This window comes from Lemur catta, chromosome 3 (genome assembly GCF_020740605.2).
Source record: "Lemur catta isolate mLemCat1 chromosome 3, mLemCat1.pri, whole genome shotgun sequence".
NCBI lineage: Eukaryota > Metazoa > Chordata > Mammalia > Primates > Lemuridae > Lemur > Lemur catta.
The window spans coordinates 53287937-53303507 of NC_059130.1; the positions used below are offsets into that span (position 1 = coordinate 53287937).

The window sequence follows — 15571 nt, forward strand, 5'->3', positions numbered from 1 at the left end:
TTTCCCTTTTAATAAAATCAACTTGGTACTTGCATGCCAGTGGTCATAGCAGCATTATTCACAAGAGCCAAAAGGTGGAAACAACCCAGATGTCCAGCAGAAGATGAATGGATAAACAAAATGTGAAATGTCTGTATGTATGTGTATGAATATGAATGTTATTCAGCCATAAGAGAGAATGAAATTTTTTTTTTATCTTCAGATGAACTGTGTAGGCTAGAAGTAAATGAAGTTCTGATACATGCTACAACATGAAGAAACCTTGAAAACATTATGCTGAGTAAAATAAGGCAGACAGAAGAGGTTATTTTACATATAATCATATGAGTATGATTCCACTTATATGAAATATCTACAATAGGCAAATTCATAGAATCAGAAAGTAGAATAGAGGTTACCCAAGGCTGAGGGGAAGGAGAAATAGATACGGTGTTTCTATTTGAGATGATGAAAAAGTTTTGGAAATAGTGGTGATGGTTGTACAATATTGTGAATGTAATTAATACGACTGAACTGTACATTTAAAAATCACTAGAATGGCAAATTTTACATTATATGTGTTGTACCATAAATTTAGCATTTTTAAAATTAAAGTCTGTTTGGAACCCTTAAAGACTTGTGGCTAGTTCACAGTTTTACTTCGTATTTTTAAAATTTATTTTTATTTTTTATTTTTAGAAATAGGGCCTTGGCTCTGTCACCTAGGCTGGAGTACAGTGGCATCATCATAGTTCACTGCAATCTCAAACTCCTGGGCTCAAGCGATCCTCCCACCTCAGTCTCCTGAGTAGCTGAGACTAAGTAGGCCTGCGCCATGACAACCAGCTTCTATGTTTAAGTTTTTGAGGAACTGCGATATTGTTTTTCACAGAAGCTGTGCCATTTATTAATATATTCCCCATTAACATTGCCAACACTTAGTTTCTTTTTTGATAATAGCCATCCTAGTGTGTGTGAAGTGGTATCTCATTGTGGTTTTTTTTTTTTTTTTTTTGAGACAGAGTCTCACTTTGTTGCCCAGGGCTAGAGTGAGTGCCTTGGCGTCAGCCTAGCTCACAGCAACCTCACACTCCTGGGCTTAAGCGATCCTACTGCCTCAGCCTCCCGAGTAGCTGGGACTACAGGCATGTGCCACCATGCCCGGCTAATTTTTTTTTTCTATATATATTTTTAGTTGTCCAGATAATTTATTTGTATTTTTAGTAGAGACGGGGGGTCTCGTTCAGGCTGGTCTTGAACTCCTGACCTGGAGCCATCCACCCGCCTCGGCCTCCCAGAGGGCTAGGATTACAGGCGTGAGCCACCGCGCCCGGCCTTCATTGTGGTTTTAATTTGCATTTCTTAATGATTAGTGATGTTGACTATCTTGTTATGTGCTTATTGACTATTTGTTTATGTTCTTTGGAGAAAAGTCTATTCATTCCTTTGACCGTTTTTAATCTGGTTCTTTGAAGGTTTTTTTTTTTGTTGATTTGTAGTTCTTTATTCTAAATATTAATCTCTTATCAGCTATATGATTTGAAAATATTTACTTTCCTTCCATAGGTTGCTTTTTTTTACTCTGTTGATAGCGTCCTCTGAGGCACAAAAGTTTTAAATTTTGATGTAATCCAGTTTATCTTTTTTTTTTTTTCCTTCCTGTTGTTGCCTTTGCTTTTGGGGTGAAATCTAAGGAATCATTTCCAAATCATTGTCATGAAGCTTTTCCTCTATGTTTTGTTCTAAGAGTTTTATAGTTTCTGTTCTTTAACAGAACTAACCCCCAGGCTAGAGTATAGTGGAGTCATCATAGCTCACTGCAACCTCAAAACTCCTGGGCTCAAGCGATCTGATCCTCCCATCTCAGCCTTCTGAGTAGCTGGGACTACAAGGGCACACCACCATGCCTGGCTAATTTTTTTAGTTTTTGTAGAGATGGAGTCAGTCTCTCAATTGCCTAAACTGGTCTCAAACTCCTGGCCTCAAGTGATATTCCTGCCTGGGCCCCCCAAAGTGTTAGGATTATAGACATGAATGGCGTGCCTGGCCCTTTTAAATAATTTTGATCTTGGATTTCTTATATCTAAAACTGAGACTTTACCTATTTTATAGAATTATGAGGGAACACTAAATGAGTTAATACTAAGTGATGTGAATAGTCCTAAAGAATAAAAATGCTGAGTTGTTAAGTCAACCTTGATATTATAAAATAAGGTAACTCAACAATGATAAAGAATAACCCTGACAGCCTAGTTATCTAAATTGTACCAGTATTTTTTTCTTTTTTAAATAAAATCAAATGACATTATTATCTGTTTGAAGGCCTTTTTGGAAAGTAAGATTTGTTATATGGTAATATCCTGACCAACCTTCTGGAATCTCCAGCCTTCAGGAATCAGTCTGAATCAAGAAGTCTCAAGAGGCTAGGCGAGGTGGCTCATGCCTGTAATCCTAGCATTTTGGGACGCTAAGGTGGGAAGATTACTTGAAGGTGGGAGTTTGAGACCAGCCTGAGCAAGAGTGAGACCCTGGCTCTACGAAAAATAGAAAAATTAGCCAGGCATGGTGGTGTGTGCCTGTAGGCCCAGCTACTTGGCAGGCTGAGGCAGGAGGATCACTTGAGCCCAGGAGTTTGAGGTTGCATTGAGCTGTGATCACACTGCTGCACTCCTGCCTGAGTGACAGAGCAAAGGTCATCATGGTGGGAATGGGAAAATGGGAATATTTTGCAGCTCCCATTTCTTCATCTCTCAACTACCATTCAACCTACTGTAATCTGGTTTCTGCTTCCTCAAGGTGAAATGGACTCACTGAAGTCAATAATGTCTACATCCATTGCCAATCTTTGGTCTTGCTCACTCTTGATAGTGGTTAAGAGCAAAAGATCTCAAACTGAACTGCCTATGGTTGACACTTATTAGCTTTGCGATCTTATGTAAGTTGTATAGCATCTTTATGTCATCATTTCCTCACTTGTGCAATGAGAAAAATAGTAACACATATTTTATAGCATTTTAACAATTAAATAGATTTAACACGTATAAAGTGCCTAGAATAGTGCCTGGCACAATTTAAATCCTGAAAAAGTGTTTGCTGATATATTTCCCTCTCTTCTCTTTGAAACTTTGTTTTCTAAATCTCTGTAGCACCATACAATGGGAGTTGCATCAAATGTAGGTAGTGTTTAGACAGCACAGAAGGCTGGTTAGAATTATACTTTAATGTCCATAAAAACCTACAATGTGTTAACTGTTATAATGGCTTTCAGTACTAAGTATAAGATTGCCATACAATTAACAGATATACCAAAGGGAGTGATTAGGAAACCACTGTAGATACTTTTTTTGTAGGACTGCATGAAATATAGGAATAATGACAGGGTAGGGGACTGTCTTTAATTATAGCAGTCTCTATGCTTTGCATAGTGACTTACACAGAGTGAACAGTAAGTACCAGTTGACTTGATTTTTATTTTTTTATGTATGTGTATGACCGTTAGTAGAAGTGAGCCTAGTAAAAAATAAAACCAAGATCTTGATCTGTGTCCACTCATCTCAAGGAAGGAAAATGAGATGTCTGGTCGGTAGTGCTTCATGAAGCCCAACTTGTAAAAATCAAAGAGTGTAAGAAAATTGTCAAGAGAAAAGGGACCAGAGAAGAGAAGAAAGCAGAAGGGTGATTGTAGCACAGATTAGAGGGGTGGATGTGAGCAACAGGCACTTTGGAGAAACCAGTAAGAGACATAAAGTAGTTTTGCATCATGGTGTGGAGGTAGAAAAGTCTGTTAGTCATCAATGGCCTTGGAAATGTTTGAGCTTCAGTGTTAAAAGCCATTCATCTTTGGTTGCTGTATTTTTTGAAGGAAGGCTGTAAAATGATAATAGATTATGAGCCGTTTATATAAAGAACCTGTATGTACACTAATGCTAACTATATTATAAAAGCCATCTTTGTGTTCATTCAGTAAACAGATATGAAAAAATGATAGGAAGGAAATATCCCCTTACTCTAAGGGAAAATATAGAATTACAAAATGACTGGAAAATCTTAAAAGAGAAAAATGACTATTTGTATATAGCTGAAATGTAGACATTATGAAATATGTAGAGCCACACACACCTTTTTTTTAGGATTTTGACTTTTGACACTTAAAGATCTATTGGGTTTTTGACTCCCAGTCATAGCACAGGTACCCATACTCATGGTTCCTCTTTAGTCATACAATGCCCTTTACCCACAGGGAAGTATTATGCCCTAGGAATGGGATTCAGTTTCACAGTATGATTCAGGAAGTAACAATAACTGTGGCCTTTTCTCCTTCATTATTTGGATCTAAAGTTGGAATCTTTAAAAGTCCTTTGTGGGAGTAGTTAAGAGCATCTTTATAAGTTTTAATAAATATAAAGTGATGTAATTACCATGACTTTTTCATGGGAGAGCCTATTCAAATATTGTAATAGTATCTAAAGCTTTTACTAAGCTTTTAAAAAATTGAGATATAATTCATATACCATAAAATTCACCCCTTTAAAGTATACAGTTCAGTGGCATTTATTCACAGGATTGTGCAACTGTTACCACTAATCAGTCCCAGAACATTTTCATTACCCCGTAAAGAAACCCTGTACCTGTTAGCAGTCATTCTGTATCCCCCTCCCCAGTCCTTAGAAACTACTAATCTACTTTTTGTCTCTGGATTTGCCTTTTCTAGAAATTTTATATAAATAGACTCATATAATAAGTGGCCTTTTGTGTGTGATTACTGAGCCTTATTAATGATGATTTTAGTATTTTCTTTTTTTTTTTTGAGACAGAGTCTTGCTCTGTTGCCAGGGCTAGAGTTGCCATGGCGCCAGTGTAGCTCACAGCAACCTCAAACTCCTGGGCTCAAGGGATCCTCCTGCCTCAGCATCCCCAGTAGCTGGGACTGCAGGCATGTGCCACTAGGGCCAGCTAATTTTGTCTATTTTTAGTATTGATGGGGTCTTGCCCTTGCTCAGGCTGGTTGCGAACTCCTGAGCACAAGTGATCCTCCCGCCTTTGGCTCCCACAGTGCTAGGATTGCAGGCATGAGCCACTGCGCCTGGCCTATTTTAGCATTTCCAATGTCCACTTTTAAAAATAAATACATAATGCCTCTATGAGGTAGACAGTAATTTTGTTACATAGTTGCATTGTCAGTTTTATTATGTCTTTAGGACCTCAACTTACTGTAGGATGAGGGAAAGAGGTTCAGAGGTGGCAGGATAGAAGTTTGGAAAATTAGACTTAAAGGGAAAAAAGAACATGATGATATGTGAAAAATAATTCAGTCTTGTGGATTTTCTAGAACCATGAGTATTAAACTTTATTGAATTGCCTTTGTAATCAGCTATTCCAACTATGTTTAAGAAATTAAAATTTGAAGATGAGTTGTTGAGCCTTCAGTAATTTATAGGCTGAATCCCATTTCAGCAACATTGAAAGGATGTCATGCTGTTGATTATTCCAAACTCTTTAAATGGAAGCCTGTTACACTGTGCAAAGGGATATAATAAATTTGTTTTAATAAATTAAAGCAGTTAATAGGTGTCTTTTGCCTTTGCAGCAATTAATTTGAGTAATGGACTTTTATATAATGGAAATGTAAAACATTAATTCTTGAAAGTTGTGAGTATATCTGAAATTAATGGTTAATATTAGTAAAAGTATTCCATTTTTCTTTAGATTTTATACATTAGGTGTTTTGTTTTTAAATAGGATAGTGTGCTTTTGGGATGCAAATTTGTGCCATTTTCACAATTGACTTTGTAGTTGTAGCTCTATAGGTGAGGTCAGTAGAATAACAAACCACACAGTAGGCTATCTTGGTGCCCACCATGGCCTATACCATTTCCTGGCACAAAGAAAGTCAGCATTTTGGCTGAATTATTCTTTGATTCCTATATGGCCTTTTGCCCTGATGAGCTATGCTGATCTATGAGTTGTCAAGAAGGACTTCTTTTGCCTGGAAGCAGGCATAAATGGTCTGCCCCAGGCTTCTTTCCCTTTAGTCCCATACTTCATTCTCCTTGTCTTTCTTGGGGGTTCTTTCCTCAAAAGTAAGAGTCTCTTGGTCCCTTCTATAATACCATTCCAAGGGAAGTAAGTTCTAATAGGGGAATATTACAGAAAATGAAAAGAAAATGAGAGATATCCTCAGATTAATAAAACTCTTGCCCCTAATTAGCACTTGAAATTGAATCTTTGTCTTCTTAGAAGCTCCATCCTCATGTTGAGTGGCTGGCTTAACCATGTCCTTGGAATTTCTTTTCCATTTTATCCTCTTCTTACGTTGAATTTTCCTGCTAAGTTGAGGTGGAGGAAGTGGGGACAGAGAAAGAGTCATATATATGTTGAGGTGAGGAGGAAAGCCTTGGGTAACCTGTGAGAAGAGTAGTACCTGCTACCAGAAGTCTGGGTGGGATTTTTATTTGTGTGTATGTGTTGGTGTTTTAATGTGTATGTGTGTGTATGATTATGAATTGCTATATGTAAACCAAGGTTGGCTCAGAATTTGTTGATTCAGAAAGTAATTTAAAATGCTTTAGCCATTTACCTGTTGAATAAAATTTAAGATCTCAGAGCACATAAAAACACTTCATAGTTTGTAGCCTTTATATGTCTAGGCACTTCACAGTCAACAAGCTCTTTTAATGGTAATTTTTAAAAACTAAAAGCCCTGTCATACCTTATTTTTTAAACATATCATTAAGAATATTTAGCTTTGCATAGGTATTCAGATACAATTACTGTTCACATTGTTTTACATTACTGAAGTGATAATGCCTATTTGGATATTATTTGTATATATTTTCTCTTTCAGCTGAATTTATTGTATACGTATCTGCTTAGGAGGTTGGAATGGTTTATGAGAAATATGTGGATGTATGTATAATTTATTGAATCTTAGAGAAGAAAGGAATCTTGAAGGCTTTTCCTGTCCTGGTTTCCCACCTTATTAACTCATCCTTAACTAACTCTTCACATTTGGCTCTTATAATTGCTGCTTTAATGTAGCTATTGATAGAGAATGAACTACTCTTTCTAGGCATCCCATTCGATTTCTGAATAGCTGTTTGAAATTTCTACCTTGAAACTCTCTCACTCTGTTAACTCAAACTTTTATTATAGTTTTGTTCCTCTAGAGCTAGTCCCTCTTCTATAACAATGCTATAGGGTTTTGAAGACAGATGATCAAGGGTCTATTACATATCATTTATGCTGAACAAACCCAGTTTTTGTTGATTTTGTTGATTTCCTTATCCTGATCACCTAATGGGCATGTTTTAATTCCTTGACTTTCAAATGACTGGAATGCCAGTGAAGAATACATTTTACATCCTGACTTAATACACCTATACATATACATACATGTAGTATACATTTTTAACATATATGTAACTGACACAAAAAATTTTATTAGATAACATTTTCTGCTCTTTTTAACTTTTAAAGCATTCTGGTGTTACTAATAAAATGATCTTATCACGTCCTGATGGGTTTCAGTGTGTAGTTTGGAAAACACTGTTCTGATTTGTTCAGCTACAGAACTGAAATAGGTTTCAGAAGCTGGATGTTAGGATAATGGTTGCTAAAACAGGTTTTACCTTTATCACCTCAAAGAGAATATTCTGATGGTGGTTATTAAGTAGAATTTAATAGGCTTATCAAGTTTTTGGTAATGAGTGCAGTAAAACTAAAATATATGCAACTTTTATTTTTGTCCTTAGGTGGCGACAGACAAGGTTGCAGAAAAGCTGAGTTCTACTCTCTCATGGGTGAAGAACACAGTATCGCATACAGTCAGTCAGATGGCCAGTCAGGTGGCAAGTCCATCTGCTTCATTACATACCACGTCCTCATCTACCACACTGTCAACACCAGCTCTTTCACCATCTTCCCCATCACAGTTGAGTCCAGATGACTTAGAACTCCTGGCTAAACTGGAGGAACAAAATAGGTGAGTGAAGTTGCTTGGCATTCCTTTCTCTAATTATGATACAAACTCCACCATTCATATTTACTCATATTAAGAATGTTTATTTTCTGGTTTTTGGCTCTTTGTCAAAATTACTTAACAAAAGTATTCAAGTCTGTTTGGGGGGAGGTTAGTCTTAAAACAGACTAAAATTTTCTTCCAGCTCAAAGAGTTTTAGAGATTTGTTTTCTTAATATAGCAAATTCCCTAAATCTTTCTTGAATTTTATCAATTTTTTAAAGCAAATAAAACTACCACCTTTATTTTAAACTCTTTAAATAGTTCCCTTGGTTAAAGCATAAGATAATACAATCCAGTATAGATGTCTGATTTGTGGTTTTAGAGTGAAAAATCTTTTCATAAATTTATCCATGGAAGGCAAAATATCCTTTTCTCATAATGGGCATGAAATAGAATAGTCGTCTACTCTGCTTCAGGAAGGCAAACTATGGACCTGTGTGCCTCTTCGCTATGTTATTGTTGGGAGCTCTTTAGGGCATCATCTGCCAAAAAACATACTGAAGAGCACCTTTTTGTGTTCTGTCAGGGTGTGTAATGCTACTGGCTTTAAGGGTAATAACAAAAATAACTTTTTAACAGCCCCTTTGATGTATACTTACCATCATAAACTACATATACTTAAAACATACAATTTGATAATTTGTGACCCATGTATACACTTATGAAATTGTCACCAAAATGAAGAAAATGAACATTTCCATTATTCCCCTGTCTGTCCCCAAGCTGGTACTATAGATTAATTTGCATTTTCTAGAATTTTATATTAATGTAGTTTATTTAAGTCTGTTATTTTCTACTGTTGTTTCCTTTAATTTTTCTGCCTTCTTTTGACTTTATTGAATATTTTTATGATTCTGTTATATCTCCTCTTGATTTATAAGCTATAACTCTCTTATTTTAGTGGCTGTGTTAAGATTCATAGTTAAGATCTTTAACTTACATGATCTTGGCTTTGAGGGACATCATACCACTTCATGTGTAGCATAAGAACCTTAGAATAGTACACTTGCATTTCTTAAGTTCTTTGTGCTAGTTTTGTCATACATTTTACTTTCATATGTGTTATAAACCCCAGTATTTTAATGATGTTTTGTTGCTTTCTCTCTTGCATTGTTTTCAATGAGAAATTTGTTATCATTCTTTGTATATCATGTCTTTTTTCCCCTGCTTTATCACTATTTTTAAGCAATTTGCTTCGTGTCTTATCGTAGTTTTTTTTGTGTTTCTTTCAGCTGTGGTTTGTTAAACTTCTTGTAGATTTAGAGTTTTTTCAAATTTGGAATTTTTTGGCCAGTTTTTTCTTCACATTTGTTTTGTCCGTGTCTCTCTCTTCTTCAGAGACTCTAATTACACACATACTAGGCTACTTGAAGTTGTTCCACAGGTCATTGATGCTTTGTTTATTTTTTGGAAAGTTGCTATGTATTCAAATGCACTAATACTGTCTTCTGCCTTTTGTAATTTGCTCTTATTCCCATCCGTTGTTTTTCATCTCTCACATTGTAGATTTATCTTTAGACGTTGGAGCTGAGTGTATTTTGTATGTCTGTTAAACTATCAAACATGTAGAATACAGTTATAATAACTTTTTTTTTTTTTTTTTGAGACAGAGTCTCGCTCTGTCCCCCCAGGTAGAGTGCAGTGGTGTCATCATAGCTCATTGTAACCTCACACTCCTGGATTCAAGGGATCTTCCTGCCTCAGACTCCTGGGTAGCTGAGACTACAGGAGTGCACACTTGGCTAATTTTTCTGTTTTTATAGAGACTGGGTGTTGCTCTTTCTCAGACTGGTTTTGAACTCCTGACCTCAAGCAGTCCTTCTGCCTTGGCCTCCCAGAGTGCCAGGATTACAGGCATGAGCCGCCGCATCCATCCTATAATAAATAACTGTTAATGGCCTTGTCTGGTAATTCTAACATTTGAGTCAATACTGGTTTGCTTTTGATTGATTGATTTTTTTTTCTCCCATTATTGGTTATGTCTTTCTGTTTCTTTGCATGCCTAATAATTTTTGATTGGATGCCTGACATTGTGAATTTTACCTTGCTGTGTTTGCCTATTTTCCTGTAAATATTCTTGAGTTTTATTCTGGTATGCAGTTAAATTAGGAAAGAGTTTGCTCTAGAGTAGCACACAGCCTAAGACTATCATTCCTCGCTATTGAGACAAGACCTTTTTGTGTACTCTACCCAATGTACCTTGAAACAGTAGGTTTTCCAGTCTGGCTGGTGGTACTATTATTCCTGGCCCTGTTTGATTGTTGGCCAAGGTTACATCTAATCTTTCTTTGGCCTTGAGTACAGGAATGTACTGATCAGTTCCCAGTTGAATACTTGATGTGATCCTCTGCTAATCTCTGACAATCTCTGTGTAGTTCTTTCCTCTCTGGTACTCTGAACTGTGAACTCTAGCCACCTCGGTCTAACTGCAGTTGAGTACCTGAAATGTGGCTTGTCTGACTTGCAGGGACCCTCAGTTCCATCTCCTTAATCTAGGGAGTATACCAGGCTCTGAATTTTCCCTACCTGTGCCAAGGCCTGGAAACTCTCACAAGGTGGGCAAGATGGCAATCGTAGAGTCTACCTCACGTATTTCCTGAGTCTCAGGAATTGTTCTCCATTGTTGTCTATTATCCAAAGTCTTGAAAACCATTGTTTTCATATAATTTCCTATATTTTGTCCAATCTTTTTTGGTTTTATCAGGTAAGAGGATAAATCTAGTCTCTATTACTCCATCATGGCAAGAATGAAATAATTTTTTTTAATAAAGTTTTATATTTCCTTGGCATGGGGAAGAAGTCTGCATAAAATTAGAAAAATTGGTTTATATTATTTGACAATTAGATTTAGGAGTTAATACCATATATAAATATATTCTGAATGTTACCTCTGCTTAGCTTTTACAAAATTTTGCTGCTGAGGTAATTGTTGACATTTTTGTCCTCAGACTTGGTGCCTTCCTGTTGACATAGAGACAAAAACCAGAGGCATAAAATAAATTCATGGGAAACAGGATTTAGGAACTAGGGGTTTTGAGTCTGGGCTAATTGAGCCACATAAAAGAGGAGCTAATATCAGCTCATGCAAATCTGGTGATAGAAAGTGCCCCTTTCTGATGATCATTTCCTAGAATGTCCTTTTAAAGGGTTTTCTTTGGCTCCCAGCACTTGATGGATAAGGTAGAAAGCTGAGTGTATGTATACCATGGAGTACTACTCAGTTGTAAGAAACAGTGGTGATATAGCACCTTTTGTATTTTCCTGGATAGAGCTGGAACCCATTCTACTAAGTGAAGTATCCCAAGAATGGAAAAATAAGCACCACATGTACCCACCATCAAATTGGTTTCACTGATCATCACCTAAGATCGCATTTAGGATTAACATCAATTGGGTGTCGGGCAGATGTGGGTGGGGGAGGGGATGTGTGTATACATACATAATGAGTGTGATGCTCACTATCTAGAGGATGGACATGTTTGAAGCTCTGACTCAGGAAGGTGGGGGGGCAAGGGCAATATACATAACCTAAACTTTTGTACCCCCACAATATGCTGAAATAAAAAAAAATGAGTGTGCCCATGATGATAACTTTATGAGGGTTTAATATGTATATGTGTGTTTTTGTTTTAACTGTTTACCCCTTTTCTTACTACATTTGAAAGATTTGAGCAAAACTTTTTGTTAGAAGTTTTGGGAAGACTTTTTAACATGATATGTAGATTGGTAAAATTTCTTGGATAAGATGAAATTGGAAGAGGAGTTTGAACAAAGTGGAGTGTTAGGTTGTATGTGAAGGCTGTTATGAGCAGATAGGTTCTTAGAGAAAAGAAAATGACAGGGACCATTAAATAGAGCAAAAGGAGATATTAGATGGAAAAATTGGGGGGATATGAAGTTCGGGCAGGACTAGCAAAGTAAAGCACTTTAGCACCTAGATTGTGCTAAAGGGTATAAAGGATTTGTAAATTTTGAATTAGTTCATACATGGATGAAATAGTTTACAGTAAAGATAAGTTTTGGGACTGAGTTTCTAAGTGACCAAGGTTGAATTTTTTTTTTTATGGTTGTAATTAACAATTACTGTACAACTAAAATATACAAAACAGTACATTAAAAATTGTTGTAGGTGAGGTGGCGGGTATAGATAAACTTATTCCCAAGCAAGTCACAATTTACCCCAGAATACCAAATGTGCTTGATATAGATGTTAACAATTAGATAATAACTAGATTTGTTTAAAGATGTTCATAAAAGAGACTTTTTTTTTTTTGGAGACAGAGTCTCGCTCTGTTGCCCAGGCTAGAATGCAGTGCCGTGGCATCAGCCTAGCTCACGGCAACCTCAAACTGCTGGGCTCAAATGATCCTTCTGCCTCAGCCTCCCAAGTAGCTGGGATTACAGGCATGCACCACTATGCCCGGCTACTATTTTCTATATATTTTTAGTTGTCCAGCTAACTTCTTTCTATTTTTAGTAGAGACAGGGTCTCGCTCTTGCTCAGGCTGGTTTCGAACTCCTGAGCTCAAACAATCCTCCCGCCTCAGCCTCCGGCGTGAGCCACCGCTCCCGGTCTAAAAGAGATTTTGACTAGGATCTGAAGAAATAAAGGGAGCAGAAGGTTAAGTCACCCTTTGTTCTTGTGTGGAAGTACTAAAAAATTTGAACTTTTTTGTATTCAAATTTTGAGGCATGTATGCATTTTTTTTTAAATCATTAAAATCCAGAATCCATGGGAAGGCTTTATGTATAGAGAATGGGTGAATGTAATGACATCTTGTTTTTCCTTAGGAGAACAATCCTGATGGAAAAACACATCTTTCTGACTTCAATAAAAAATAAAATAAAATGACAAACACTAAGATCTAGCTCTCTTCCTCCTGTTCTGCCCTACCACCTCACCAACTTATCAAGTCTGGAAAAAAATTGTAAGAATAATAATTTAAAATCTCTCTATTTCTGTGGTTTGTAATATAGATGTGTAAATTACATATCTAAAGTAAAAATTATAAGAAACAACTACTACTTGTAGTGTAACAGAGTAGATGCTTTCATTTAGGATTTATTCTTCCCTTCCCCAAATGTAGGTGAGTCTCTGGTTGTGTTTAACTCTCTTTGATTCAGAAAGTATAAAAACAGCAATATTTTAGAAAACCAAAATTTAAGAAACATAAAAATATCAAATTCTATAAAGAAACTCTTTTTTCATAGTTTTACTATAGCTTATTACTTTTAAAAAATAAAAGCATGTGGCAGTCCCAGAAAGATGTGAAGAAATGGTTTAATGTAATATCAAAGATCTGTTTGATGAAAGTTAATAATTGATAGCTTTAAAGTTTGAACTAGGACAGTTTTTCCCCTTGTGTGTTAAATATGCTTTTTTTTTCATTTTAAAAATACAAAGGCTTTGTCAGAGATGAATATGTGGAGGTAAGTTCAAGTGTAATAGCAATGAATTTTAATTAAGGAGGGAAAAGTTGCTAATTTAAAGTTTGAGCAAGCATTATTTGCGTGGCTTAAAAGTTTGGCATTGCAACCATATTTGTTTCCCTTTATATTCTGTTACTTGGAATCATTTTTTGCTTTTTAGCATATTTTTGGGGCCGAGATATGATAATGAAGAAATGGAAAGTGTTCTTTTAAACTAGTAAATGTATTTTATGATTTTTAAAAAATATAGTAAACAGGAATCTTTGAAATGTTAATTTATATATCTTTTTATTTTACCACCTTCTAGATCTGCATTGTCTAACGTGGTAGCCACTAGCCATATATGGCTATGAACATGTGAAATCTGGCTGGTTGACTTGAGATATGCTATATGAGTAAAATATATACCAGACTTTGAAGACTTGATTTGGGAAAAAAGTACATCTCATTAATTAAAAAATTTTTGATTACATGTTAAAATGACATTTCAACTATATTTGGTAAAATCTTAAAATCAGTTTCACCTTTTAAAAAAAGTGTTTAAATGTAGCTATTAGAACATTTAAAATTACTTGGGTGGTTTGCTTTATATTTCTGTTAGACAGGCTGATTTAGATGGTCTGATGTTGATCTTACATTTAAATTTTTTTTTTTTTTTTTTTTTTTTTTGAGACAGAGTCTCACTGTGTTGCCCGGGCTAGAGTGAGTGCCATGGCATCAGCCTAGCTCACAGCAACCTCAAACTCCTGGGCTTAAGCGATCCTACTGCCTCAGCCTCCTGAGTAGCTGGGACTACAGGCATGCGCCACCACGCCCGGCTAGTTTTTTTCTATATATATATATTTTAGTTGGCCAGATAATTTCTTTCTATTTTTAGTATATACGGGGTCTCGCTCTTGCTGAGGCTGGTCTCGAACTCCTGACCTCGAGCAATCCACCCGCCTCGGCCTCCCAGAGTGCTAGGATTACAGGCGTGAGCCACCACGCCCGGCCTTACATTTATAATTTTACCACCACAGCGTTACCTCAGTTTTCCTAAGGAAACTCTCCATAAAACATCCAGCAACACTAAGGAAGTGAAAAACTTCCAAGCAAAAAAGATATTTTCAAGTCTTTATATTAAAGAGTCATGTATTTTTAATCATAGCAAAGGCTCTTAGATCCTCGTTTGAACTCTTTATTCTTTTTGTTTTCCTTAAGGATTATTTTAAATTTTTTATCAGTTGTCTGATTTCCTAAAGAATTTGATAACATAATTAAAAGAACTTCTTATACCAACCTTTCTGTGGCAGCTAGCTTAGCTTCAGATAGTCTCTTTTAAAAAAAAGAAGTCAGTCCGGGTGTGGTGGCTCATGCCCATAGTCGTAGCACTTTGGGAGGCCAAGGTGGGAGGAACATTTGAGGCCAGGAGTTTGAGACCAGCCTGGGCAATAGTGAGACCTTGTCTTTACAAAAAATTTTTAAAAATTAGCTGGGCGTAGTGGTGTGCACCTGTAGTCCCATTTCCTCAGGAAGCTGAGGTGGTAGGATCGCTTGATCCCAGGCATTCAAGGCTGCTGCACTGTAGCATGGGTGACGGAGCAAGACCTTGTCTCAAAAAAATGAAATAAAATAAAATTAAGAAGTCTAAGAAGTTACGTCTGCTAGGCTTGTTTGGAATGTCTATATAAAGTAATCTCTAAACTTGTTAGTTTCTGATCAAAACATTTGGGAGAAGCCTGTAAGCCTTCTCTAAGCCTTCATCTCAAACAAAGCAAAAGAAGACTCCCTGTTTTTCAAAATTGGAGAGATCCCTGTCATTAGGTACCTCTCTTCTGTGTTGTCTCTGAGTTGTTTTCTGTGCCAATTCCTTGTGTTTTCTCTCTTTTTCCCCCTAACATCAGACTGGTACTGTATCCTTGTGTATTCTCTTTATTTTCTCCCTTTTTATAGTTTTTCTGTTGCTCTGAGGTATGAATTTGTGCTTGATGTTTTTGATAGGAAAGGGTGTGACTCCTCTCTGATGCCAGCATGTGGTTTTGCTATGGTCTGAATGTTTGTTTCCCTCCAAAATTCATGTGTTGACATCTAATCTCAGATGTGATGGTATTAAGAGGTAGGACCTTTGGGAGGCTTCACTGTCATGAATGGGATTAATGCTTT

The 15571-nt window shown here is 36.4% G+C and overlaps 1 protein-coding gene across 4 annotated transcripts in view; it reads left to right on the forward strand.

The window, feature by feature from the left end:
• The window catches only part of EVI5 (ecotropic viral integration site 5), a 177460-nt gene that overhangs the window by 16477 nt on the left and 145412 nt on the right, over nt 1-15571 (forward strand). For 3 of the 4 annotated variants that reach the window (XM_045547527.1, XM_045547528.1, XM_045547530.1), the window contains exon 2: nt 7731-7960. In XM_045547527.1, coding sequence (XP_045403483.1) covers nt 7812-7960 — 149 coding nt within the window. In that variant the 5' untranslated portion in view covers nt 7731-7811. Of the gene's footprint in view, nt 1-6330; nt 6359-7730; nt 7961-15571 lie in introns of those variants that run through there. The other variant, XM_045547531.1, reaches the window with a different exon arrangement.